This window comes from Oryctolagus cuniculus, chromosome 8, assembly GCF_964237555.1.
Source record: "Oryctolagus cuniculus chromosome 8, mOryCun1.1, whole genome shotgun sequence".
Classification (NCBI taxonomy): Eukaryota; Metazoa; Chordata; class Mammalia; order Lagomorpha; family Leporidae; genus Oryctolagus; species Oryctolagus cuniculus.
In genome coordinates, this window is record NC_091439.1 from 116,742,590 (window position 1) to 116,769,538 (window position 26,949).

Here is a 26,949-nt window from a genome sequence, read left to right on the forward strand (position 1 = left end):
ATGCTGGGAGACAGTAGACCGTGAACCATGAAAATCAAGGGTGAACCAGGATGCTGGGAATTTCGCTGAGCCCACACACGGCTTTTGTATCTCAACACAGAGGTAGGTGTGTATCCATATCCACCATGGGACTCTCTTGCTCCCCAATCCTTTAAGAAACTGTATTCATCATGTGACAGGTAAAATTGATGCTGTTAGGTTCTAAATCTAAAATCTCGATGTTGTGAAAATAGGAACCTGGAATGGACGCCAGCAGCTCCCTCCATTCCACTTTGTCCGTGGGGCTAAGCACATGGCATAGGTTTTGGAGCTGGTCCCTGACAAAGCAGGAAGAGAGAGCGATTCGGCAGAGTAGTAGTGCCTTTACCGTGGCAGGCAGCACTCCCTTACTTCAAAACTAGGAAGTAAATCCTTGCAGAAACTTCTCTAGTTCCGGGTAGTGAGGAACAACATGGGGAGAAATGGCCGCGCAGCCTAAGGGATAGTGTTGAGAAATAAATGGGATTTTTTGAAAGCTTCTATAGATGTTTTAGGTGCACTGTACTCCTAATGGCAACAACAGAAATGTCACAGATGCTCCTCGATTTACCATAGGTATGCATTACAATAAGCTCATTGCAAATCAACAATATTTTAAGTAAGAATGGATTTAGGGTCAGGCACCGCGTGCAGCGTTACGATGCCATTGGGCTGCCCAAATCCCCATCAAAATGCCATGGTTCCTAATTCCACCCTGTTGCTAATATGCAAACTTGGAGGCATCAGGGATAGCTCAGGTGCTTGGGTCCCTGCTACCCATGTGGGAGACCCAGATTGAGTCTGGGGCTGCTGACTGTGGCCTGGCCTAGCGCTGGCTCTTATAGATACTTGGGGAGTGAATCAGCAGATGGCAGACTCCTCTCTGTCTCTATATTTGTCTCCGTGCCTTTCTTATGAATAAAAAATGCAATTTACATGTGTTTAATTCCTCAATAATCCCTTTGAAAAGTCAAAAAAGCATAAGTTGGACCTTCATAAGTACGGGCTCCTGGACTTCCAGTGCCATTACGTCTCAGTAAGCCCATGGTGAAGCTGCACCATCATAAGCCAGCGATTGCATACAAAGTGATGTGACAATCACTGAAAGTATGCGTTATCCAAGCGTAGCCCAAAGCAAAATCTTCCAAATCTGGGGAAGGAATAAGGTGCACTCCTGAGTGAAGATAGAGGAGCTCTGCCCACTGCATATCTCTGAGCCCAGTAGCAAGAAGAATCCGAGGTGGAGAGGGACTGAGGGTCATTCTGCTCTGGGGGGAGGGGGTCTCCCAATACCTGCAATAGCAGCTGGAGCTGAGGGTGGGACGTTCACAGAGAACAAGGACCAAGGACCAGGGTGAGATGTGTCCCAGGAGGCTACCCACAAAAAAGGAACCAAAGACCTTGACTCAGAGCAAGGGTTCAGGACAAGCTGGTGAGACAGGAAGCCTTGTGGGAGGAGGTCTGTGTATGTTTCACCCACTGAGCAACATGCCTGATGTGGCAACTAGAGGACGGGTCGGGTGGAAAGCAGTTCTGGGTAGCTGGCGTGAAGTCCCGTGCGTCACGGTGAGGCACAGCCACGTGTTAGCAGCTCGGCGTGGAGAGGTCTTTGCAGAGCCGGCAAGTTCTGCTGTCCCACGGTTCATGCGCTCTGACGGTCGCGGGTGCAGGTTGGGGTTAGAATGCCCTAAACAACAGACCAGCATGCAGGTTCCTGGTGACCTGACCTAGTCACCAGCCCCTTCCTAGAGTTTTTCTCAGCAAATGCTTGGTCCAGGAAGTCTTGTCTGTGGAAATGCAGTAAGGTTAAAGAACAAGCAGGGCCCTTCTGAGGACAGAATGGAGTGCAAGGCCCAGAACTGGGCTGGAAGCTGCTCCACGGGCACTCACAGCCAGTCCTTCCTCCCGTATGGTTCTCAGCGGCTCTGCTTCCAGTTCCTACCCCCAAAGGGCCCAGGCCTCATCCTTCCTCCCTTTCCCTGCAGGTCCTTTGTCTTCACACAGTCATTGTGCTGGCCAGGGTTCTGCAGAGAAGCAGGGCAACAGGACACGTGTATGTGGATGTTCTGAACAGATTCACAAGTGCAATGCAGACTGACTCACATGGCCACGGCCACAGAGGCTGCAGAGGCCTCCCTCTGCCCTCTGCAAGCTGGAGGCCAGGGGAGCCACTGCCGTGACCCCCAGTCCAGGCCTGAAGGTGGGACAACCAGGGGCTGTGCTGTCTGGGTGCAGAGAAGATGCGTGTCTCAGTCCAGTGAGAGCGAGTTGAGCTGTCCTCTGTGTTGTGGTCTTCAGGACCCTCAGAGTATTGGCTGACGATTGTGCTGGAAGTTCTTCACTCCAGCCACTCACAGTGCCCGCGTGGGATGCCCACAACACTGCTTGACCAGCCACCTGGCATCCCTTAGTCCAGTCAAGGTGACACATAAAATTAACCACCAGAGTCCCAAAGCTGATAGAATAAGAGCCAACCAGTTCCCCCAAAATTTGGGATTCATAAAGCGTTTTGCTGTAAATGTGGAGCGTATTGTCAACATCCCTTGGGAAACGTTTATTCACTGACTCCTCCCTCCAGCAGCTCTCAACAGACGCCAGTGGCACATGCTGAGGTGCGGTGAGTAAGAGGTCAGGTGGAGAGGGAGGAAGTCCAGTGTTAACCTCGCCATGGCTGCTGTGCTGCAGAGGAGAGAGTGGAGGGCATGGCCAGTGCAGCCGAGCGTGGATGCTGCAGCTTCCTTTTATCTAAACTCTGCATTATGGGATGCCACAAAATCAGCTGCGCGGGAAAGTCTGCTCTCATGGTCCTCAAGGCTGGAGGCCTGACAACAGGGTGGCCACAGACTTGGGCTCTCCCAAGGGCTGTCTGCTTGATGTGCAGATAGTGTTTCCTTGCTGTGTCTTCACATAAATATTTCCTCTGCCCCAACATACGCTTATATCTCTCCCTGTTCTTACAAAGACACAGATCAGATTGACGCAGGGCTCATGCTAACGGCCTCATTTTGATGAACTGTGGAGGCACATTCTGAATTCCTGAGACGAGGGGAGGGACCACACTGCTGACCATGTGACCATTAAGAGTTGCACTGTTCAATGCTGTGTGCCCCAGTAAGAGCTTGCTCCAGGGGTGTCCTGTGTTGTCCGTTTTTATACCCAGATAAAATGACATGATCACATAATGATGGGATGTCTGACCAGAGCACTTGCTTGGCTTGATGATGAGGCCAGGCCTGTAGAGGTCAACCAATGAACACATATGGGGGGGGGGGTCAGTGTTTGTGTCTGCAAGCAATTTGGGGCTTGCTCTGACGCACAGATAGTTGGATAATCCAAGGCTCAAATATTGTACCTAATTGTAGGGGAAAGCTGTAAACTTAGCCTAGAAAAAAATGTTTAAATCATGCATAGCCCAGTGCCCATTTCAATCACAAAAGAAATCTTAATAGCATGAACACAGAACATTTATTTTTAGCATGTTAAATAAATATTATTTGGTTACTTATAAGGGATCTTCAAAATGTTCATGGAAAATATGTATTATCAAAAAAAGAGATGAGTTTCAAAGGTTTTGGACCAAAATAAATTTATCCTTGAATTTCATTTTCCATGAACATTTCAGTTCATGGAAACAAAAACATACGTAGTAGAGAACTAAATCACTAAATGGCACATTTAGTAGAGAACGACTCGTAACACCTATCTTAGGAAGTAATCATGAGACATCTAGCATCTTCCTGGCACTAAGGAAAACGTGTGGATCCACTTGGAGGAAACAGTGAGCTTAGCTTTCTCCCAGGACTGAGAACACAGCCTGGTGAATGAGACAGAAGTGCTCATTATGCTGATTTTGTCAGTATGGCTGCATAAATGTGTTGAAATAACATGATGTACCCTACAAATATGTACTGTCATGATTTGTTAATCAAATTTTTAAATAGTGAAAAGTTTCCTTTTACTGTGGTTAATATTTCCTTAGGGAAAAGAGTGACAACAGGGGAGGAAATTCATTAAACCCATTCCTTGGTTCCTAACGTCACTTTGTGCTTTGCTTTCCTTTCTTCTCTTCACAACGCCATCCAAAGCAGTTTCAGTCCATGGCAACACCAGCCCACTGGGAGTTAATAAGTTAAATAGTCCTTGATAGTTGTCCTGGAGGCTCCAGGAGGTGTCTTGAACCAAGCTGATTTTTATGGCATTTGAAAGAAATAACAAAGTGGCTTTGCTCCTTTAAGCCCCCTTTGCTTTTTTTTTTTTTTTTTTTTTTTTTAACAGGCAGAGTGGACAGAGAGAGAGAGACAAAGAGAAAGGTCTTCCTTGGCCATTGGTTCACCCTCCAATGGCCGCCATGCCTGCGTGCTACGGCAGGCGCACTGCGCTGATCCGAAGCCAGGAGCCAGGTGCTTCTCCTGGTCTCCCATGGGGTGCAGGGTCCAAGCACTTGGGCCATCCTCCACTGCACTCCCGGGCCACAGCAGAGAGCTGGACTAGAAGAGGAGCAACCAGGACAGAATCCGGCGCCCCCACCGGCACTAGAACCCGGTGTGCCGGCCCTGCAGGCGGAGGATTAGCCTAGTGAGCCGTGGCGCCGGCCGCCCCCTTTGCTTTTTTAAATGAGTCTGGGGAGGAGGGCAGGAAGGGCTTAGGGCAGTGTGGGTGCCCATGGGGACACTATAACATTCATCCAAACCCGCAGAATTACAGCCCAGCAGTGAAAGCTGTGTGCACACGGGGACTCTGGGTGACAATAACGTGTCAGTGAGGTTCACTGTTGAAGCAGACCTGCTCTCCCGTGGGGCTGTGCATGACGGGCGAGGCCCTGCATGGAGAGGGGGAAACAGGGCGGAGAGGGGACATCTCTTCCTTTCGTTCAGTTTTACTGTGAACCTAAAACCGCTCTCGTGAACAAACAACTAAGAAAAGTAAAAGCATCCTGGAAAACAAATATGCAAGCAAGAAAATACATGCTTCTGTGTAGCCAGCCTGGCTGCCTCGGGGGGGTCTGGGACCCCTGGCCATCTCCCCGCCTCTGGGTGTGTCTTGGGAAAGGCGGTAAGTTCTGGTTAGCACAGCATCGTTTGTGCCACATAAAGTGCTTTTGGCTCAAGCCCATGTGGGCGCCTCCCAGGGCTGCACCCCAGCAGGTGCTGGGTTTCTTTGTCATGAACACCACACCTCTTGTCCCTGTCCTCCCGCCCTGAGTGAGGAACTGTCTGGGCTGACAGCTTCTCCTCCCCCTTCCCCAGCGGTTCTCTTCTCAGGAGAGCAGCAGAGCAAATGGCGGCCTTCGTGTTACTTATTTTCTGCTGAATTCTGTAAACTGCAGGCCACAGTAGGAGCGTGGACTTGCCCTGCTGCTCATGTTTCAGACTCAGAAGACAGAGCCAATCAATACTGTTCAAAATTCTTGTCACCGATGAACAGTTAGGAAAGGACTAGGAGCTCTTTGAAGAGAAAAGGGAAGCCCGTGTCTTAGCTCAGAACTGTGTACCTGCGCTTGGACAGGCATCTAGAAGCCCCTCTACCAGCCAAGCAACACCAAGCATCAGCTTTGTGAATCCCTCAGCACAGGAAAAGCTGTGGCTTAGGTGTCATTCTGAGAAAGCTTACTGCAAGATCACACAGAAAGGCAGGTCCATAAGGGAGGTCCAAGTGAGAGGAGCTCTGAAACCTCACGAAGAGAGCGACCTTGAAGCCTGGAGGAAGGTTAGCAAGTACATCAACAGCTGGAGATGGTGGAGGCCTGAGCTGAGAGAGACAGCACCCACCTCACCACTGTGCCCACTCCGGTGAGAGAGACAGCACCCACCTCACCACTGTGCCCACTCCGGCGGAGTGGCAGAAATGGAGATGCAGACAAACGAACCTTGGGCACTAATTGCTTGGAACCATCTCTGTGTGAAGAGGGTCCGTCTGGTAGCTGGCCTAGTTGCAGGTGCACTGGGACAGAGACGGCTGGGAGTCTCCCTAAAGCGTCAGGGAGAAGGTGAGAGTCAAACACGAAGAGGAGCATGTGGGTAACAGTCTGACAAGGTGCGCAAAGGCGAGAGTGTAAGAGAACTGCGGTGACTGAGGCAGCGTTCCCACTGCACAGGTGCGCAGGTGGCACGGCAGGAGGAATGGCGGCTCAGTTCTCCATGCGAGACAGCCTGCAGGGCAGTGCCCTGCCACCCCAGAAGTCGGCATCGAAGCTCTGGTGTCCTGTAGAGAGACGCTGGGTTTTAATTGAATGGAGTCATTTTTGTAGATCAAAAACTGTCAAGTATTTGGCAATCTCATATGGCTCATCTAAACATTTTTAGTTACACTTCTCATCAGTGTTCCTGATACATTTTCTGTAGCAATCTGTTTACTCAATTCATCTTATCTGTCTTCGAGTAACCAGTCTGTGTGATAGCTCACTCACTCTCACTCACATTTTTTTAAACTTTTCTGTCTCTAGAAAGACTAGGCAAAGCTACATGTGATGGAATCATGATGTCCAACTAATTCCAATCTGTTATTTTAATGAATACATTAAAGAGCAATAACTTAAAATAATTAATAAACCGCCCAATACTGCAATGCCAAATTAATGCTCAGATAAATTAGATAATAAAGCCAATTACTCATTTATTACACGAACATTTATAGACATCGCATAATATATCAAATATAATTAAATTTTTTAGAGATGAATGTTAAGCCGAATTATTCTAATACAAATGTATACAAACCATTAATATATTATAAAATGTGCCATTAATTCAGGACAAATTAAAATTTTAAATTGAATAATATTTTTGGTTGTTTTAAAGGAGACTGCCACAGGCAGACCTTGTCAGTAGCATCGTCATCACATCTGCAGGAAGTCTTTGCTCAGTCCCAGCAGCTGAAAAATAATGGCAGAGAAGTGTGAGGGAAAAATCCCAGCCAAATGCTCCCCGAGATTCCCTCGTTACCAAACCTCACTCCTACATTGATAATTCAGAAGAAATGTGCACGCATGCGCGCGCGCATGTGTGTGCGTGTGTGTGTGTGTGTGTGTGTGTATCTCCATTTTTTTAAGAGATAGAGGTATAAAAATACAGAGATAGAGAATTCATGCCTGCTGATCTATTCCAACATGACTAGAATGGCCAGAGCCAGAACCAGAACCTGGAAACTCAGACCACAACCCCTCAGTGGGACGTGAGCCTCCCAGAGTTTGCATCAGCGCAAAGCTGGAGTCAGGGGCCAGACACTGACGTGGGACGGCGTGTTGGAGTCAGGGGCCAGACACTGACGTGGGACGGCGCGTTGGAGTCAGGGGCCAGACACTGACGTGGGACGGCGCGTTGGAGTCAGGGGCCAGACACTGACGTGGGACGGCGCGTTGGAGTCAGGGGCCAGACACTGACGTGGGACGGCGTGCTGGAGTCAGGGGCCAGACACTGACGTGGGACGGCGTGTTGGAGTCAGGGGCCAGACACTGACGTGGGACGGCGCGTTGGAGTCAGGGGCCAGACGCTGACGTGGGACGGCGCGTTGGAGTCAGGGGCCAGACGCTGACGTGGGACGGCGCGTTGGAGTCAGGGGCCAGACACTGACGTGCAACGGCGCGCTGGAGTCAGGGGCCAGACGCTGACGTGGGACGGCGTGTTAGCCGCTGGGCTGCATGCCCGCTGGGGAGAGAGGTTTCAGCCAGCCTCGTTCTTCCTCCAGGCGCTTTCATCTCTTACTGATAACAGACTGGCGCTTGCCTCAGAGACAAGTTGTAATGTTGTCCGTGAGGTCTTCTGTTCCATCATTCTCGTGTGGCAGGAGACCGGATGCCATGACCGAATCAACGTCAACGCTTATTCTATTCGTATTCTAGTGTTTTACTCGTCCAACACACATGAAGTAGAAGCAGGCATTCCCAGCTGCGGGTTTAATGACACTGAAGTGAAGGTGGGAAATCTTTGAGGATTTTATCACAATAATGTTAGGCAGTAGTGGCATTTTGTGTGTAGGGATCAAGGATGTAAATATTCCAAAAGGATCCCTGAGCTGAAGCTTCAGAGGCACCATCAAGCCATGTTTTGATACTTCCTTTGTGGCAGAACAAAAGCCGTGTGAGATACAGAGGGACTGGTTTTGGACCATTCTGCTCTGATCACTAGTCTGTCCCGACACCTGACGACTGAGCGGTCAGGCCCTGGCTCTGCTGGAGGTGGCAGTGGCCCTCAGGCCAGATAAATGGGCACTGCTGTCTTAGTGCAAACAACAAACCTCGGGGTCTCTCACTCCCAGACAGAGAAACAGGCTTCCATTCTACCTGTTTGATTTTACCATTTTATGTATTTGAAAGGCAGGGAGAGGGATATAAAGAGGTCTGCTTTCTGGTTCGCTCCTGAATGCCTGCGACAGCCAGGGCTGGGCCAGGTAGAAGGCAGGAGCCAGGATCTCTCTCCAGGTCTCTCGAGTGGATGGCAGGAGCCTCACTATTTGCGCCATCAGTGCTGCCGCCAGGAGCTGGAATCCGATGGAACTGACTGTGCTGCGCTCTGATACGGGACGCAGGCTTTTCAAACAGTGCCTTAATCGCTACACCAGATGTCCAACCCCAATCATTTTATTTGCAAAATTCAAGCAGAGAGAGCCCTGCCATAATTAATATGGAAAATAGAATTATCTAAAAGTTTCATAATTTATTTCACTCTAAGAAGAAATATTGAACTTTCGCTTCAAGGTGAAAGTTTGCAAACAATCATGGCATTGACTGAAGCTCCCAACTCCAGGGCGTCTGCTGGAAGCGCACAGCTTAGTCCACTCCGCCAAGTGAGTGGGAGCAGCGTGGTGATGGCGTGAACGCAAGGCCTGACGGGACAGTGTTATTTGCAGCAAGCACTGGAGAGGTTGAAACCCAAACCCTGATGCAGGCACCCATGTCACACAGGACCTCCTCTCAGCCATGAACCACGCAGGAGTAGGAAGCCTCTGTGTGTCTTTCAGCGTGAGACGCCTTGTTCAAGATGTCCCAAGCAACAAATGAGAAAATCAATTCATAGCTGTGTTCAGCTTGAGTCCAACAATGTGCAGCCCCCATGGCTGACCTGTGAGGAAGAGCGTTCGCTGCAGCTGTCCTTGACTTGAGCAGGAGCAGCTGCTCTGTTTGATGGCCTCAGAAGGGAAGAGACCAGAGCACACCACGTCACTGCAAACCCCTGCGCTTAGTGTGTGCCACCCTTCTCAGGACGAGTCTGCTCCTCTGCGTGTGGGGAGCCTTGGTGCTGTGTGACATTCTGGGCCGACGGCACATCTGCGATACCCCAAGCACCCAGGAGAAAATCTCCCTCCTCCAGGGGATCTGCCACCTGTACATTGACTCTGAGTGTGCCCATGTGCCCCCATACTGCACCTCGCACTTCTTGCTGGAGTCACAGCCACAGACATTCTGTGAGATGAGAACTCATTAGAATGGGTAAATTGCTTTTTTAGAAATTTGAATTTGCTCTTGGATTTTGCAAGCCTGTGAAGAATTCCAGAAGGAAAACCAAGAGATAAATAAGTGCATAAACAAGTAAGCCATAAGTAACATCCTCAAGACTTTGAAAAACAAGAACAGAACACCAGTGGATGTGTTGTGATGATATGTGTCATTGGAATGCATCCTGGGTTTTCTGTAACTCACTTTTAACCTTTTAAACCTGGCTTGGAAGGTGTCAGGCCACATCTACAAACCATGCAAGTGTTCCTTCCACTTCACTCAGCACAAGTGCGAAGCCGTGTTCTGGCCCCCAAGTCAGAGCTGCCCTCCCGTTGCTCCTACCTGGTCGGCCGTCCTGCTCTGGAATCTTTCAGAAGGTCTGCCTTCAGTCTTCTCTGGGCACCAACACTGCCTCTTCCATCAGACTTTCTATACCCCTTTGTACTGTTTTTCGTTGTTTCAAAACACACAGCAGGCATAAATCACATTTTTAAATTTTTTGTAAAAGGCATTTTTTTATTTAAAGCATAGAGGTACACAAGCAGAGATCTGCTTTCTGCTGGTTCACTCCCCAAATGACTGCAATAGCCAAGGCTGGGCTAGGCTGAAGCCAGGACCCCAGGACTCGATCTGGATCTCCCACAAAGGTGCCAGCGACCCAACCACTGGAGCCATCACCCGCTGCCTCACAGCGTGTGCATTAGCCAGAGCTGGACTTGGGGACAGAGCTGGAAGTGACTCAAAGCCAGGCTCTCTGGTGTGGGCATGGGCCTCCCAAGTGGCATTTCAACCACTGTGCCAAATGCCAGCCCCATTTTTAGAGTTGTTTTCCTCCATAGAATGTAAGCCCAAGGAATACAAATGTGTTTCCTTCTTTACTCAACTAAACCTGTTCCCCAGAAGAGGCTCTGACATGTGGTTGGCTGCCAAAAAGCCTTTATTAAATGGAAAACATGCATTGACAGAATGAACGAGGAGCACATGATAGTTGATTTCATCTGTGTGGTTAACATTTGAATCAGAGCAAGGTTTGAAATAGCCTTACAAGTTTGGTGTGCTTGTATCCACATTTGATTTCAATGCAGTTTTAATGAGAGAAGGTTGGAGTCTTAAATCTATCCATTTGTTTCATAAATGAGTCTTCACATTCTTTTAAGGGAAAGAATATTCAAATGGATTCTACTGATTGAAAAGTTCAGTGAGGAATGAACTGTCTTATCACTCATGGTAAAAAGCATCCAGGTAAATGTAGTTGGTGTTCACGTTTTGACAGTAGCTACTGCACATGAGAGACTGGACTTTCCCAGATGTTCTATTAATTATAGTGTTTATGTCGTCAGCACATCTGTGTAGCCATGGGCATGCCCTGAAAGACGGTAAATTACAGACCTTCCTCTCTAGTTTGAATTGCAGTTTTTGTGGCTTTCATAATCGGATGCTGGATGAATTGAATACGTTTGACACTGTTTATAAAAACAATGTTTAGACCAGCAAAAAGAATGCACTTGTTGGTTCTCTAAACTGTGGGGCTAATGGCAGCATTCTTTGCTTATTTCTTTTGATGGTCTCTTTGCTTTTGTCACCCACAGAAATTGACAAGGGAGGATGTGGGGACCCTGGAATCCCTGCCTATGGGAAGCGGACAGGCAGCAGCTTCCTCCATGGAGACACGCTCACCTTCGAGTGCCAGGCGGCCTTTGAGTTGGTGGGGGAGAGAGTCATCACCTGTCAGCAGAACAACCAGTGGTCCGGCAACAAGCCCAGCTGTGTGTGTGAGTGTCGCAGGGTGCTGGCAGGGAAGATGGACACAGCACCAGGGCAGGCAGCTCGGGGGCAGTGCCTCCTCCACCAGACACACACACACAAATGCAGAGGTGCACACACGAGGCACTCACACACAGGTGCACACACACATCCACACACATACAGACAAGGCCACCTCCGGCACCAGCTTCCCAGCTCTCTTCTCTTACAAGGCATCCTAGACAGAGTGCAGGGGCCCTGACTCCCAGGAGGGATGGGACTCTCTGCAGGCTTCCATCCAGGCCTTGTGGTTATGGCCCCAGAGCTTCAGCTCAGCTCCCAGCCTCAGGGCGCACCTGCAGCCAGGGAGGAGTGGCTGCCTCCTCCTGAGGACAGTGTCTCAGCAAGTAGAAGAGCAGACGTCTTCACACTCAGAAAAAGGGATCTTTTCGTTAGTAAATAAACAGCCAATAGCTGGAAAACTTATGTGAAATCTTGTGGAATAGGAGGAAAGCCATGTTCTAAGATAAATCTGGGAATTGCTCTTTCCAGATTAAATAATACATATTCTCTCTCTCTCTCTCTCTCTCTCTCTATATATATATATATATATATATTACATATAAGATACATACACACATAATTTATGTGTGGTTTTAAGTACACATTTGTAGAAGTAAACTTTCCAAGAGATTTTTATGTTATGCAATTAGAGCATGGTCTGATTTCATGAATTCTTTATTTATCTTTGTAACTAAAAAAAAGGGGATGCACTTTAGAGGAAAAATTGCTGAAAGGCACACTGAAGGAACACGTGAAGGATTCAATGGAATGCTATCGTAGAAGAACAGACTAGATCTTTCCTAGCCTTTCATGCTAATATCGTTCTCTGTAGGCAGAGTTACAACCAGAAGTTAGAATATTAAGTGCATGTTTTCAGCCAGCTTGAAAGGGCCATTTGAAGCAAAGTCTGCAGGTAATTATGGACGGGCTGTGGCTGGGGTGTGTAAGACGATGGCATATTCTGTTTACAGTTTGTGGAAAGAGACACTGCCACGCTCCAGGACGGCCAGTGCGGAACTGGCTAGGCCGGCGTCGCTGTATGTACGTGTGGGGCCTTTCTCAGCTCTAGCAGTGTTTTTCATGGCACCTCTTGGGAGATGTGTGGGACTCTCTGAAAGCATACTTGTGTCTCCACAGTTTCTTGTTTCTTCAACTTTACGGCATCATCCGGCATTATTCTCTCACCAAATTATCCGGAGGAATACGGTAACAACATGAACTGTGTGTGGCTGATCATCTCTGAGCCAGGGAGTAGGATCCACCTCATCTTCAACGATTTTGACGTGGAGCCTCAGTTTGACTTCCTGGCGGTCAAGGATGACGGCATCTCTGACATCACCGTCCTTGGGACGTTTTCTGGCAATGAAGTGCCTGCCCAGCTGGCCAGCAGCGGGCACATTGTGCGCTTGGAGTTCCAGTCCGACCACTCGACCACAGGCAGAGGGTTCAACATCACGTACACCAGTGAGTGCCCATGCACAAGCACCTGTCTGTTCTGTTCAGAGACTCAGATATCAGGGCTTGGATTTCAAGACTGATAACTCCAGTTGCCATGTAATCATTCCAGAAATAATGGGAATAGCAAAACCTACAGCATTACCCTGATAGTCTGGGAAAAATGTCACTCTATTTAGGGTAGTGTGTTGGCCACCCTTGTACTAGGGGACCAGGTCTCATACATGATTTCTCTGTCTCTATGGTTTTCTATGTATCAGTCCATCTGCCCATCTATCTGCACATCTATCCTCCCTTCTCTCGTTGCATTCTTTCATCCTATCTGTCCATACCTACCCCTGTCCATTCGTCTGTCCATTGCATTGTTTCATCCTATCTGTCCATACCTACCCCTGTCCATTCATCTGTCCATTGCATTGTTTCATCCTATCTGTCCATACCTACCCCTGTCCGTTCGTCTGTCCATTGCATTCTTTCATCCTATCTGTCCATACCTACCCCTGTCCATTCGTCTGTCCATTGCATTCTTTCATCCTATCTGTCCATACCTACCCCTGTCCATTCGTCTGTCCATTGCATTGTTTCATCCTATCTGTCCATAGCTACCCCTGTCCATTCGTCTGTCCATTGCATTCTTTCATCCTATCTGTCCATACCTACCCCGTCCATTCGTCTGTCCATTGCATTCTTTCATCCTATCTGTCCATAGCTACCCCTGTCCATTCGTCTGTCCATTACATTCTTTCATCCTATCTGTCCATACCTACCCCGTCCATTCGTCTGTCCATTACATTCTTTCATCCTATCTGTCCATACCTACCCCATCCATTCGTCTGTCCATTGCATTCTTTCATCCTATCTGTCCATACCTACCCCGTCCATTCGTCTGTCCATTGCATTCTTTCATCCTATCTGTCCATAGCTACCCCTGTCCATTCGTCTGTCCATTGCATTCTTTCATCCTATCTGTCCATACCTACCCTGTCCATTCGTCTGTCCATTGCATTATTTCATCCTATCTGTCCATACCTACCCCTGTCCATTCATCTGTCCATTGATGCAGCATCCATCCATCCACACATGCATCCATCAATCATGAGTCAATCATCCAGCCACCAATCCGTTCCCCTGTTCATCCTCATGCAGTAAAATAGTATAGTAAGGAGGACTGAAGCACTTGAGGTCAGGAGCCGAGTATTAGAATGCCAGGATTTGAATGTCCCGAGTGAATTATGACAAGGAAGCTATTTTCTCTTATTTAAGATTTTTACTTGAGAAACATTTTATATAAGAACATCTACTTAAATTAGTGTTAGATTTAGAATATCCCAGTAACCATTGTATTCAATATGTAGTAATTCTGAAATTCAGGCTCAATATTTCTTTCAGTTATGTTTAAATAAAGATACTTAGGTTTAAGTCATGGGGGGGGGGTTGCCCAATGTCCAATAATGAACAGAAATGCCAGTAATCTAACCCAGATACACACTGAAACAGAATGCTTTCTGTCACCAGCGAATTCCCTTTTCTTTTGCTGAGTCAGATGGAAAGTGCCTCTCCAATCATCAAGTGCTGTAGAGATGGCAATTACTTCTACCCAGCTGTTCTCTCTGACTCGTTCTCTCAGTATTGATACTCTAGTTGTTTAATGTATGTGTCACCTATGAAAGATGTCCCTGAAATCTAGGACAAGAACTGCTTCATAGGTTGTGTTTTCTTCTCATTTAATACATGTAACTGATACTCAGCGATTTTAATCTACTTCTCTTTTCTTTCTTCCCCTCCGCAGCTTTTGGTCAGAATGAGTGCCATGACCCTGGCATCCCTATTAATGGACGGCGTTTTGGCGACAGGTTCCTGCTTGGCAGCTCTGTCTCCTTCCACTGTGACGACGGCTTTGTCAAAACGCAGGGCTCTGAGTCCATCACCTGCATCCTGCAGGACGGGAACGTGGTCTGGAGCTCCGCGGTGCCGCGCTGTGAAGGTACGGTCCCTGTCCTTGCCCAGCGTCCTCCTTGAAATCACCCGTCTGTCTTCCTACACGGTCAGCCAGTCGTACAGACAGTCGCACCGTGCTCACGCCCCAGGGCTCGGCAGCACACAGTGTGGCGGGCGAAGGTTCCAGTGTAGTCAGGCTGTCTCCTCCTGAGGCGGGGAGGGGCACTGTGTCCCACCTCTCCTTCTGTTGGCTTGCCACTGGCCTTTGTGGCCCCTGACCGTGGCCTCTATCCATGAGTGCCTGCCCCTCTCTGCGTTCATGCCTGCCCCTCTCTGCGTTCATGCCTGCCCCTCTCTGCGTTCATGCCTGCCATCTTCACAAGGACGACGTCATCCTGGGCTACATGTCCCTCTAGGCAGTGTCTCCAGGACGTCTGCAGTGGCCCTGTGACCACACACTCTCCACTTCCTCGGTGCTGGGTATCAGCATGTGAGACAGGAACTTGAGACGACACAGTTCAAGCTGTAGCAACAAGTTAGTTTTAGTTAGCACCTCTGTTACCCTTATGGCATTTAAAAAAAAAACAAAAAAAAAAAACGCTGCATACCTTCCTTCTTGCTGTTTCTGCTCTGGTTACTTACATAATAAAACCAGAAAGAAACAACTTAACAAGGATGTTGTCCCTGATTAGTCCTCATTTCAAGGTGCTCACTTAGGATGCATAGCCGTACCCTACCTATCACAGCAGTCCATACACAATGAGCTAACGACCTGTTTTTAAAAATGCCCTGTCTTGCATCCGTTACCATGAGGCTGTTTAGCAGATGCGGGAGGAGCTGCGGGGTTAGCGAGTACCTCAGTGCAGCCAGTGGAGAAGGCAGCAGAGCCCAGTGGAAGGAAGTCAGATGAAAGGGGAAAGGATCCCAGAAACAGGCACCAGCATTGCTTCCATTATTAGGAAGAGCCCCACGGGAGCAGCGCAGAGCAGAGCCCAGCTATAGGTTGTTAGTGAAGAAAATCCTTAACGGAGAGGAATAATTAATGGTGAAAGATTTGAAACTACCCTGCCCCGAGAAACCCAATTACCGAGCACAAATAAGTCTCTGAGAGATTAGGTTGATGCTCTGATCGTGTGACTAAATAGGTTCCCCAATCAATGTACCTGCTCAAAAGAGAGCTGCTACTTTTGGAAGAAGATCTGCTAGGAAACAAAATCTAGTGGTAATGAAGAAGTGAGTCATGGAAACAGAAGCTGGGTTTAAGAGGTGCAGGAAGAACTTCACACCACCTAGAAAATGCACATTTACTGTTTTTAATCAATCCTATAATGGGCCAGAAATGAACTGTAAAGAATTAAAGTGGGTATAGGTCACATGCTCTGGTAAGTTTTAAGGTGAAAGGATATTTAAAAAAAGTGAAAAATGGAATTAAAAGATAAGTTTTTTTGGGTGAAAAAGTGAAAATCCATGCATACAAGATGCTTTCAAAAATTCATGAAAAATGCATATTGTAAAACTGTGCAGTCTTTCTAACTTTTGCACCAATATGTGCTTATCACTCAGTTTCTTTTTAATGTGCGTTTTTGAGGTACCTTTTTGTAAGTATACAATAAAAAACTATCAGCAAACGTCTAAGAATCAAAAATGTTATTCTAATGAACTGTGTATTAAAGAGAAACTCACACCTTAAATCCAACAGTGCCCGAAAACCCGGGGCGGGGGGGGAGTCCTTTAACTGAACAGCTGTGTGAGGAGCCAGTCTTGAGCCCTGGGCAAGATACGCACTTCCAGTGCCTCCAGTGTTGGGCAGAAGGGCAAGCAATGGCTCATTACAAGAAAGACAAAACAAAAATTAGTTTCAGTGTGAAAGTAATGAATGTCAAATGTGCAGGCATTGTGGCTCAGCGACTTAAGCCACTGCTTGGGGTACCCACCTACCATTAGGAGTACCTGGTTTGATTCCTTGCTGCTCTGCTTCTGGTCCAGCTTCCTGCTAATAACCTGAGAGGCATCTGTTCATGACTCAAGTTCTTGGACCCTGCACCCATGTAGGAGACTCAAATAGAGCTCTGAGCTCCTGACTCTAGGTGGGCCCAGCCCTGGTTGTTAGGGGCATTTGGGGAATGAACCACTGAATGGAAGATCTGACATCTCCCTCTCTCCCTCCTTTCCCCTCCCTCTTGCCCCACACACAACTTGGCCTTTCAAGTAGATGAAAATAAACAAATAAACATTTGTTTAAACTAAAGGTAAAAATAAAACAGAAATAATGAAGCAAGAATTGGGGCTACTTTTTTGGTAACCAATAAAATAAATAAATCATAAATGAGTCTGATAAAAGAAATCAGGGGAGAAGGAAATTACAGATATTCAGGAAAATAAAAGATAAATGATCATTATTTAAAAAATAATAATACACCTACATAAAACAAAAAGGCTCCCAGCAAAATGATTGAAGATAAAAAGTGAGTTGTTTGTTCTGGCAGAATTTTCTATATGCCAAGCACCTAGTGATGTAGGTTTTGTGGGCTGTTCATCCCCATCTCTTTGCCCTACCTACAACCTGCTCACATTCTTAAACAGTTTAGAGACAGCATTTAAAAGAGTTATGGAGGAGATATAACTAAAATACAAATTTACTTCCAAAAGTTCATTAAAAAACAAAAATGGAAGATAAGTTTACTTTAGTATAAAAAATTTTGGAAATCTACGTATTGTTCTTTCATAATATGGATTTTTCTATGAACATTTTAAACATTTATTGAAATTTATTTGAAAGGCAGAGAGGCAGAATAATTGAAACACAGCTGGGGGTTGGGGAGAGATGTGTCATCAGCTTGTCCCCCAGATGTCCACAACACTAGAGACTGCACCAGGCCAAGTTGGCAGTCTGGAACTTAGTCCAGGTCTCCCACATGGGTGGCAGGAATCAGCTACTGGACCTGTCACCTGCTGCCTCCCTGGCAGTCTGGAACTTAGTCCAGGTCTCCCACATGGGTGGCAGGAATCAGCTACTGGACCTGTCACCTGCTGCCTCCCAGGCTGTGCATTAGTGGGAAAGGAGAACTGGAAGCAGGACTCAAACCCAGGAGCTCTGATATAGAAGGCAGGCATCCCAAGTAGCCCTTAACTGATACACCAGATGCGCACTGAACATTTTAAGGACCCTTTACATGTATGGATTCCAAAGGCTTTTCATAAAAAGTTCATTTGATTTTTAAATTCTACTGTTCTGTGAACTTTTTTGGTAAGTTTTATTTTTTATTTATTTGAAAGGCAGAGTTATGGGGAGAGGGGGCCAAAGAGACATATACCATCTGCTGGATCACTCCTCAAATGGCCACAATGGCTAGGGCTGGGGCAGGAGCCTGGAACTTCCCACATGGGTGTCGCAGGGGCCCAAGAACTTGCGGCATAGTCTGCTGCTTTCCCAGGTGCATCAGTAAGGAGCTGAATCAAAAGTGGAGCAGCTGGGACTTGAACCAGTGTCCATATGGGTTGCCTGCCGGCCTCACAGGTTGCAGCTTAACCCACTGCACCAAAACGTGGGCCCCTCTATGAACTTTTCGAAGTGCCTGTGTGTATCAACTCTGTAATAACAACTTCTACAGTCCAGATTTCTGATTTTCTTGTGAAATGTTAATTTCCAAAGGTAACTCAGATACAATGTGAGGAATGTAAATATGTAGCTTATTATAGAAAGTATTTGAGAAAAAAATATTAAAGATTTGGCATTGAAAAAGACAGGTACCACAGAGGTAAATAAGTAAGTTGTTTGGTGTACAGGGGAGTTAGTGTTGCATGAGCTCCAGTCATGGAAAAGACACCTGTCTTCCCCTGTCATATTTCATGAAGCCAGTCTTAAGGAAATGCAGCCAAGTCAGATAGCCACATCAAAAATAACTTTATAGGGAAAGGCCTACAGATACATGTAATTGAAGGGACTCACTTTCAGCAATACAACATTGGTGAATCCACCACTATAATTTACATCCTCAGAACATCAAAAGAGAATTTTCACTCTAATGACCTCTGGTATATTTGCTTTTTTGTTGTCAGCTGCATCAGAGTGACCATCACTGGTGGCATTACCAGACCCTCCCAGGCTCTGTCATGGGGACTTCTCTCCTTGGTCCCTATGGTTTGCTGGAACTTGGGAAGGGATATGGCGCATCACGTAGATGTGGAAGTGAGGGACTCAGTGTCCACAGCCTGCAGTTGCTCGTGGAGTCCTCCCTCCACCTGCTCTAGGGGCTGTGGCTCTGAGCCCCTACATCAGAGTGAGTATGAGCCGTGAATCCGGCTGTCAGGGCTACTGGAATTATGGAGTTCTTGTTAGCTCCGCGTCACCTAGCCTAAGCTGACAGTATTCCTACTGCCCCCCCAAGGGCCCCGTGGAGTAGTTAGAGTCTGCACTGTCTCTGGACACTGTAAAGTGATATTTATTACACAGAGGCAGAGCAGTAAAGTTACAAGACACACAGGTGAAGGGAAGTTCATGCCTAAATAGTTGCTGGTGATGTGTGACAGTGACAGCACTTTCCATGGAACATGACCGCTCACTAAGAAAGGAACCTCTACCAAAGTAATCTGTGATTGCATGTAGGAGATAAACCAATAGGAAGTAACTCCTTCTTTGGGCTGAGAAATACTTCATGTTGTCATGTAATTTTTAAAATCCATTTCTTCCTCCATGTACAGGAGAGTGTGTTTGGATAGCAGAACATGAAATGAATAAAATTAATATGTTTAACTTTACTTATGCAAGACTTTAAATGTAATTTGTTATATTACTAAAAGGAATGCAGAATCAAATTCTGTGTAGTGCTTAACCTAAGTGGCTATATGATTATGTAGCATGCAAATAAAATATAAGGAATTATCCACTGAATTACTAACATTAATTTGTAAAAATATATTGATTTTAAAGTTATCATTATGTAAAATCAGATGTTCTTCAACTCAAATTCACACATTTATCTTTGCTTTCTTTTGTAACTATAAAGTAATGCCTATTTGTAGAACTACCTCTTGCCACATATTTAATAAACTTATCAGGAAACATGTAATCTGTGAAGCAGTCACCCAGTGTCACACTGTTTGAACAGTTGTGAATTTCCCTGCCCTTTTCCCTGAGTGGAATTTTTCTTTCAATTGATTTAAATTACACCCTATGTACAACTTTTACACTGATTTCCAAAAATTATTCCATTATAAATATTATATCAGTATAATGGCACATATTGCCACTTTTCCATAAAAAGTAGGACTTTGCTAAAGGAGATTCTTTAGTATATACAGAAGATCAATTTAGTATATATTAAGGAAAGATTTCAACAGTTTGCACCCACACAGAAACACAAAGTGTAAAATACTGTTTGAGTACTAGTTATAGCATTAATTCACATTGAACAACACATTAAGGACAGAGATCCTACATGGGGAGTAAGTGCACAGTGACTCCTGGTGTTGACTTAACAATTGACACTCTTGTTTATGGTGTCAGTAATCACCCTAGGCTCTTGTCATGAGTTGCCAAGGCTATGGAAGCATTTTGAGTTCGCTGACTTTTGATCTTATTTAGACAAGGTCATAGTCAAAGTGGAAGTTCTCCCTTCAGAGAAAGGTACCTCCTTCTTTGATGGCCCCATTCTTTCCACTGGGATCTCACTCACAGAGATCTTTCATTTAAGTCTTTTATTTTATTTTATTTTTGCCAGAATGTTTTGGCTTTCCATGCCTGAAATACTCTCATGGGCTCTTCAGCCAGATCCAAATGCCTTAAGGGCTGATTCTGAGGCCAGAGTGCTATTTAGGACATCTGCCATTCTATGGGTCTGCTGTGTATCCCACTTCCCATGTTGGATCGTTCTCTCCCTTTTTTATTCTATCAGATTAGTATTAGAGAGAGAGGGAGAGACAGAGAAAGAGATCTTTGATCCACTGAATTACTCTCCAAATGGCCATAAGCCAGGAGCCAGGAGCTTCCTACGGTGTCCCATGTGAGTGCAGGGACCCAGGCAGTTGGGCCATCTTCTGCTGCTTTTGCTGGTCATTCACAGGGAGCTGGATTCAAAGTGGAGCAGCCTGGTTTTTGAACCAGTGCCCATATGGGATGCTGTCATCACAGGCAGTGGCTTTACTCCATATGCCACAGTGCTGGCCCCAGGAGGTTTTTTTTTTGTTTGTTTGTTTGTTTTTTTTAACTAGCACATTTTCATATGTTTGATTTGATATCTGTAGTTTTACAAGGAGTATTTCCAATAGCAACAAGCTTTGAGAAAGAAAACAAAATCTGGAGAAAAAAGTGTCTCCAGGCAGAAATGTGTGCAGTTGTGGTATTAAATATAGATATTTCCTGACATGATCCACAGGTGCATAACTGGTTTCATTGCGCCCTAGGCACACACCTCTCCCTCTTGTGGTCTTTGTTATTATGGATGTTGTTTGCTGCACACCTCTTCAGAAGGAGCAACGAAGGCCACTTCTGTACTTACTGAATCTGGCTGAAAGCTATTTTGTTTTGTAACATTCATCCACAGTTCCATTTGTGTGGGGCAAACCATTTTATTAAAATGAATAACCACACACACACACACACAGAGCCCTCATAGTGCTTAAATTTTATAGGTGAGTTTACTAAGCTGGTGTTTGTTGAGTTCCACATGCATGTGAAACAGGTGACAATGCTGTGTTCGTCTGGAGGTCACTGTGACTCGAAGTGAGAGCATCCGTGTTAAATGGTTCAACAGAGAAGCTCTAGGGAGAGTGCTTGGCGTGGCTTCATGATAAATGCCACAGGTGGAATGCAGAGACCTTGCTTTCAACGAACTCATGGCTTTGGGGCATGAGTTTTGCTTTCCTACTTGTGAATGGCCGATCGGTGAGCACAGGAGTGGATTCCTGCCTTCTACCAACCTGTTGTCACAACCTGCCTCCCCCAACCTCCACTTTGCCTCTCAGATGCTCTGTCTCCTTTCAGCCCCCTGTGGAGGACACCTGACAGCTGCCAGTGGAGTGATTTTGCCTCCGGGATGGCCGGGATATTACAAAGACTCTCTAAATTGTGAATGGATCATTGAAGCCAAACCAGGGCACTCTATCAAAATCACTTTTGACCGGTAAGAAAAGAGCTTTTCTTCCTCCATTTGGGCCTCAGGACTGTGTTGTTTGCAGGTGAGGGTGTGAAGCTTAGAACGATGACCGCTCTTCATTGGTTGCCCAGAGGAGCTCACTGAGAAAGAAGCAGGCACCCACTGCTGAATTTTGGTCTTGAATGTTGCCCACGAAGCCCACAGCCATCCCTGCCCTGCAGGCTGATGGGGAATCCCAGGTGACCGCTCCCTGGGGCTGGCCTGAGTCTGACCTGTGTTTTGGACCTCTGCTGGAAGCGATCCCGCGTGTTGTCTCAGTGCCCCTGGTGGCACCTCTGGCCATTGGGCCCCTGAAGACCCTCTGCAGCAGCAGAGACTGGTCCTGCCTGGTGACGCCTGCTAGTGCCTGCAGGGATGACAGCAGGTGAATACCACAGGTCACTCACCTGTTAACCACCTAAGAGTGATCCCCTCCCTGGAACGTGCATCTGATAACCCAACACAATAAGCCTGAGAGTCGATTTCTGCGAGATAGAATGTGCCCATTTGTGTCAACATTGAATCCCATGGATGACTGGAAAGTAAAAATGCTTTAAACTCAGGAAATATTTTGTTAGGGTTTCAAGCTTTATTTCTGAACACTGGGCTGCCTCTAACAAGGAACTTCTCGTTACTAGACTGTGTTCATTGTGTTAGTACTCAGGATGATAGAGTTTACCCACAAAGGTGGACAAATTACAATATTTTCCTTTTGTCCTCAAGTAATTTTCTAACAGTCAGTGACCATATCAGCAGAGGGATGTTCTTCACAGGAGCTGTGTTATCTTTATCACAATTTCTATTTAGAGTATTACTGAAGTTGCTGCTTACCCGTGTGGGATGCTAATAATACCTAGTAGGATAATTTCTAAGAGGAACCAACCAATTTTGGTTTATGTATCCACTATATTGGAGAACTTATTTCTGCAAATATTTGTAATCATAAGGAATATTAGTAAACTGTAGATATTTAATAAGTTAAATTTGGATTCCTATTGATTTTTACATGCTCTGGCAGTGAGAGCGGCGGAAGCTGATTCCTAGCAGGGCGTCAGGTTTCAGCCAGTCGCTAAAAGCAGCGATTTTGAATTCTTGTTTTGCACAATTCCGTAGCCCTCCTGTGTCAGTTGCCTGAAGAAAGATGCTTGCTCAGTGTTTCCCGTTGTTTCTTTTTCAGCATGATTTCACTCGGCTGTTTTGCTAAATTCATTTCTGGGTACCTTGTATTCCCAATATATTTTGAGTTTGAGGTTTTTGTCTCAGCTACAGTGCACAGCTCTCCTACAGCTGAACTGCACAAATGCTGTTAGCGTGCAGCATGGCCTGTGAGCCGACATCCTCGTAAGTGATGTGTCCGCTTGCACAGATGCTCGGTCCCGCGTTAGTGGGCCAGCTTGTCCGGTAACGAAGAGCTTCAGACTCTTCTGTGTCTGAGGTTGCCCCAGAAACCTTCCTGCTCTCACGAGGTGCACCTGTCAGTCAGGGATGCCACTGCTTTGGTGACAGCCGATTGAATGAGAGTAGCTTCCTGCTTGTCTAGGCTTCTTGAGTTCAAACCCAGACAATGACGAAATCAGAGTCTTTAAAAGAGACTTGGAGTAGTGAAAGTCAAGGCTGGCCCTCTGTGACCCTGCCACACCAGCTGTGTCCTTACTCAGCCAGTCGCATGACACACAGGGTTCAAATCCTTCTTTATGAAGCATAACCAGCCTAGTTAGTTGTAATGGTAATAGAATTTGCGTGTGTTTGCACTAGGAAGAGTGTACCTGACTTAGTTGTAAGCAGGGTACAACTTGGTTAGTTGCAAGGATGTATAATTGTTGTTTAACTATTGTGGGTTTGCACTAGGAGATTGTAGCTAATTTAGTTATAACGGGGTACAACCTATTTAGTTGTAAGGATATGGAAGCTTCCTGCATTTGCCCCAGGAGGGGTGTGCCTCAGTTATAAGGAGAGCAGCACTGTGGCCAGGGAACCAAGGGAGCTTCCCGTGTGCTCTTGACTTGGCCCTCCCAGACACGTCCACTGCAGAGCGTGGCAGCTGCCCAGGCTCCCGTGCAGGTCCCTGCTCTCAGGCACTGAGTGAGTCACAGGCTCGGGATGCTTAAGCTGCTCCCTGCGGACAAAGGCAGGCACTTGGAAACCAGGTTAGCTCTTGGGGGACAAGACGGTCCCATTTAGAAAATGATCTCAGGGCCTGGAATGGTACCTTCGTTGCATCCTAAGGTACCCAAGTGGCTGAAACTTCCTATCAGTGTAATCTTGGACCAGCTTCTCCAGAAGCGAAAGAGAAGTTAAGCAGTTTGTGGAAGCCGTTCTAACTTTTTCAGATCATTAAACTATCATTTGGTGCCTGAAGTAGCAATGCCCTGAGTAGGACTCTAGTGTGCTGGAGCTGCTGTAAGTGGAACAGGCATGGAGATTTCTTTCTTTGTGGAAAGTATCTAGAGCAGTGTCGGGCACTCAAAGTGGCCTCTTCCTTTAGGAGTCACTTCCTCCCCCCCACCCCCTTTTTTTTTTGACAGGCAGAGTTTAGACAGTGAGAGAGAAAGACAGAGAGAAAAGTTTTCCTTCCATTGGTTCACCCCCCAAATGGCTGTTACAGCTGGCGCGCTGTGCTGATCCGAAGCCAGGAGCCAGGTGCTTCTCCTGGTCTCCCATGTGGGTGCAGGGTCCAAGGACCTGGGCCATCCTCCACTGCCTTCCTGGGTCAGAGCAGAGAGCTGGCCTGGATGAGGAGCACCCGGGACAGAACCAGTGCCCCAACCGGGACTAGAACCCGGAGTACCCCCGCCACAGGTGGAGAATTAGCCTAGTAAGCCACGGCGCTGGCCCGGAATCACTTCCTTTAAGATGCCTATGATCATGTTAAACAGAGGACCAAGAAAAATAGCTGGAAAATGCAGAATTGGCCTTTAACTAACTGAGGATGGACATGTACGGAGCTGTAATCTATCATCTGTATGTTTCTCTATCTTCTGTCTGTCCTCATGTCCATCCTCCATCTGTTCTTGTATCTTCTGTGTATCCATGTATGTATCATCTATGATCTATTGATCTATCTTCTATCTGTGCATGTATCTGTCCTATTATCTGTCTACCGATTACCTGTGATCCGTTGATCTGTTTTCTGCATGTCCACGTGTCTATCATCTATCGTCTGTCTACCCATTGTTTATCTGTTTTTTTTTTCTCTTCTGTCTGTCCATGTGTACAGCATCTGACTATTACGTGTCTGTCTACTTAACAGATATCTATGATCTAGTGATCTTTCTGTCTGCATCCTATTGATCTCTCTGTGTAAGCAATCTAATCCAGCTCACAGTATGTCTTGTAGCTTAGCCACAAACCTGTCTGTGCTGTGCTGTAGAAGAGGGAGGGACTTGGGGTGTGTGCATCTTGCAGAGAAAAGACGGGGCTTTGGTGGAGGTGATGGGTGCTTAGCAAGGTGTGGCGCTAATGCTGATGCCAACTACTGCTAACGCCAATGCCAACACCAGCGCTCACACCGGTGCTAACGCCATGGCGGCTCTGCCCGGCAGGTTCCAGACGGAAGTCAACTACGACACCCTGGAGGTGCGTGATGGGCCGGCAGGGTCGTCACCGTTGATCGGCGAGTACCATGGCACGCAGGCGCCACAGTTCCTCATCAGCACCGGCAACTTCATGTACCTGCTCTTCACCACCGACAACAGCCGCTCCAGCGTGGGCTTCCTCATCCACTACGAGAGTGAGTGGCCGCATGCTACAGACGCATTCGAGGTCACTCCAGGCGACTCAGCAGCCTCCCAGCCTGGCTGTCCGGTGGCAGGGGTGGTGTGGGCTCCTCCACTGCCCACTCTAGACACCACAACCAGGCTGCATCTCAGGGTGTGCCCCAGGCGGTACACAGGGAGGTGGCGGGAAGATGTGGGTGGCCTACGGTTCTCGGGGTACACAGCCTATAGGGAGGGAGGAGAGAGGATGAAAGCCCAGCCTAGTCATGCCACATGGTGGTTTCTGCAGCTGTCATTGCTAAGGAAAACCACTCTGGGTGATTGCTAAGATGGACTGGGGTAAGTGACCCTCTCCGTTTCCGCTTCCCGAGCTCAAGACTGGACTTCTGAACCTGTGAGATCAGCTCACAGCATCTACCGGTGATGTTTGCCGCATGGGAAAACATGTCCAGGGCGTCTCCTGGACGCACGTCAGTGTAGACCACCAAAGCTAGGCCAGCCCCCTGTACAGGCCCGGCCCCAGGCCTGTCTTGCAGGACCTGTATTCCAGGATAAGTAGCATGCACTTTGACCTTCCCTTTAAAGCATCGCAGATGTGCAGGTGTGCACATGGGATTGTACGTGCTGGAGTTTCAGTCTTGTTTCTCTGTTCCTGACTTTTCCCCACACATCCTCTTCTGCTCCACAGGTTAACCTCTGCCGCCCCTCACCTGGCACAACCAGTTAGTAACTGCTCTGCTGCACACACTCACATTAGTGTTGTAGGCGTATGTACGTGTATACACACGTAAGGTCATGTATGGATGTGGATTAAGAGAATAATATTATACTCACATTCTAATAGCAAGAAGTTGGCTTTTAATGACTTCCAGAGCAATACAAAGTTCGGTTCAGCACCATTAGTCATGCTTCCACATACACATGGCACTCACCTCAGTGTAAAATGGAAGACCCCAAGCGTGTCCTTTCTCATGCTTCCACATACACATGGCACTCACCTCAGTGTGAAATGGAAGACCCCAAGTGTGTCCTTTCTTACTGCTTTTTCACATGCCTTACGTGACTTTTCTTTGGTGCAACAGCATATGTGCTCTGCAGCCATTTGCGTACGTGAAACCCCCAAATGCAGAGGAGCTTGGCCCTGTCCTCTGTCAGCTCTCCCCCGCCCGGCCATGCTGTCCGTCCTTGGATGAGTGCGTGGAACATGAGTGGGTGAAGCAAGAGGACAGCATTGCTGGTGACCAGGGCGCACTTTTCCTCTCCTGTCCACTGAGTAGCTGTAGGTCACCGTGCCTGCCTCGTGTGCCTCGGAGGCCACATGCAGGCGGGAGGATGTGACTCACTCACTTACCTCCTTTAGGGAAGCAGCTGTCCTCATGCATCCTTCCTGGAGCACCAAGTGGTAGGAAGTCTGTGCACAGCTCCCGTGCAGCGTTCCATCCTCACTAACATC

At 47.1% G+C, this 26,949-nt stretch overlaps 1 protein-coding gene across 3 annotated transcripts in view; it reads left to right on the forward strand.

The window, feature by feature from the left end:
* Positions 1-26,949, forward strand: part of CSMD1 (CUB and Sushi multiple domains 1) — a 2,053,194-nt gene that overhangs the window by 1,624,267 nt on the left and 401,978 nt on the right. For all 3 annotated transcript variants that reach the window (XM_070047233.1, XM_070047234.1, XM_070047235.1), the window contains 5 exons: positions 11,038-11,220; positions 12,392-12,718; positions 14,499-14,693; positions 21,630-21,768; positions 25,323-25,510. In XM_070047233.1, coding sequence (XP_069903334.1) covers positions 11,038-11,220; positions 12,392-12,718; positions 14,499-14,693; positions 21,630-21,768; positions 25,323-25,510 — 1,032 coding nt within the window. The remainder of the gene's footprint in view (positions 1-11,037; positions 11,221-12,391; positions 12,719-14,498; positions 14,694-21,629; positions 21,769-25,322; positions 25,511-26,949) is intronic.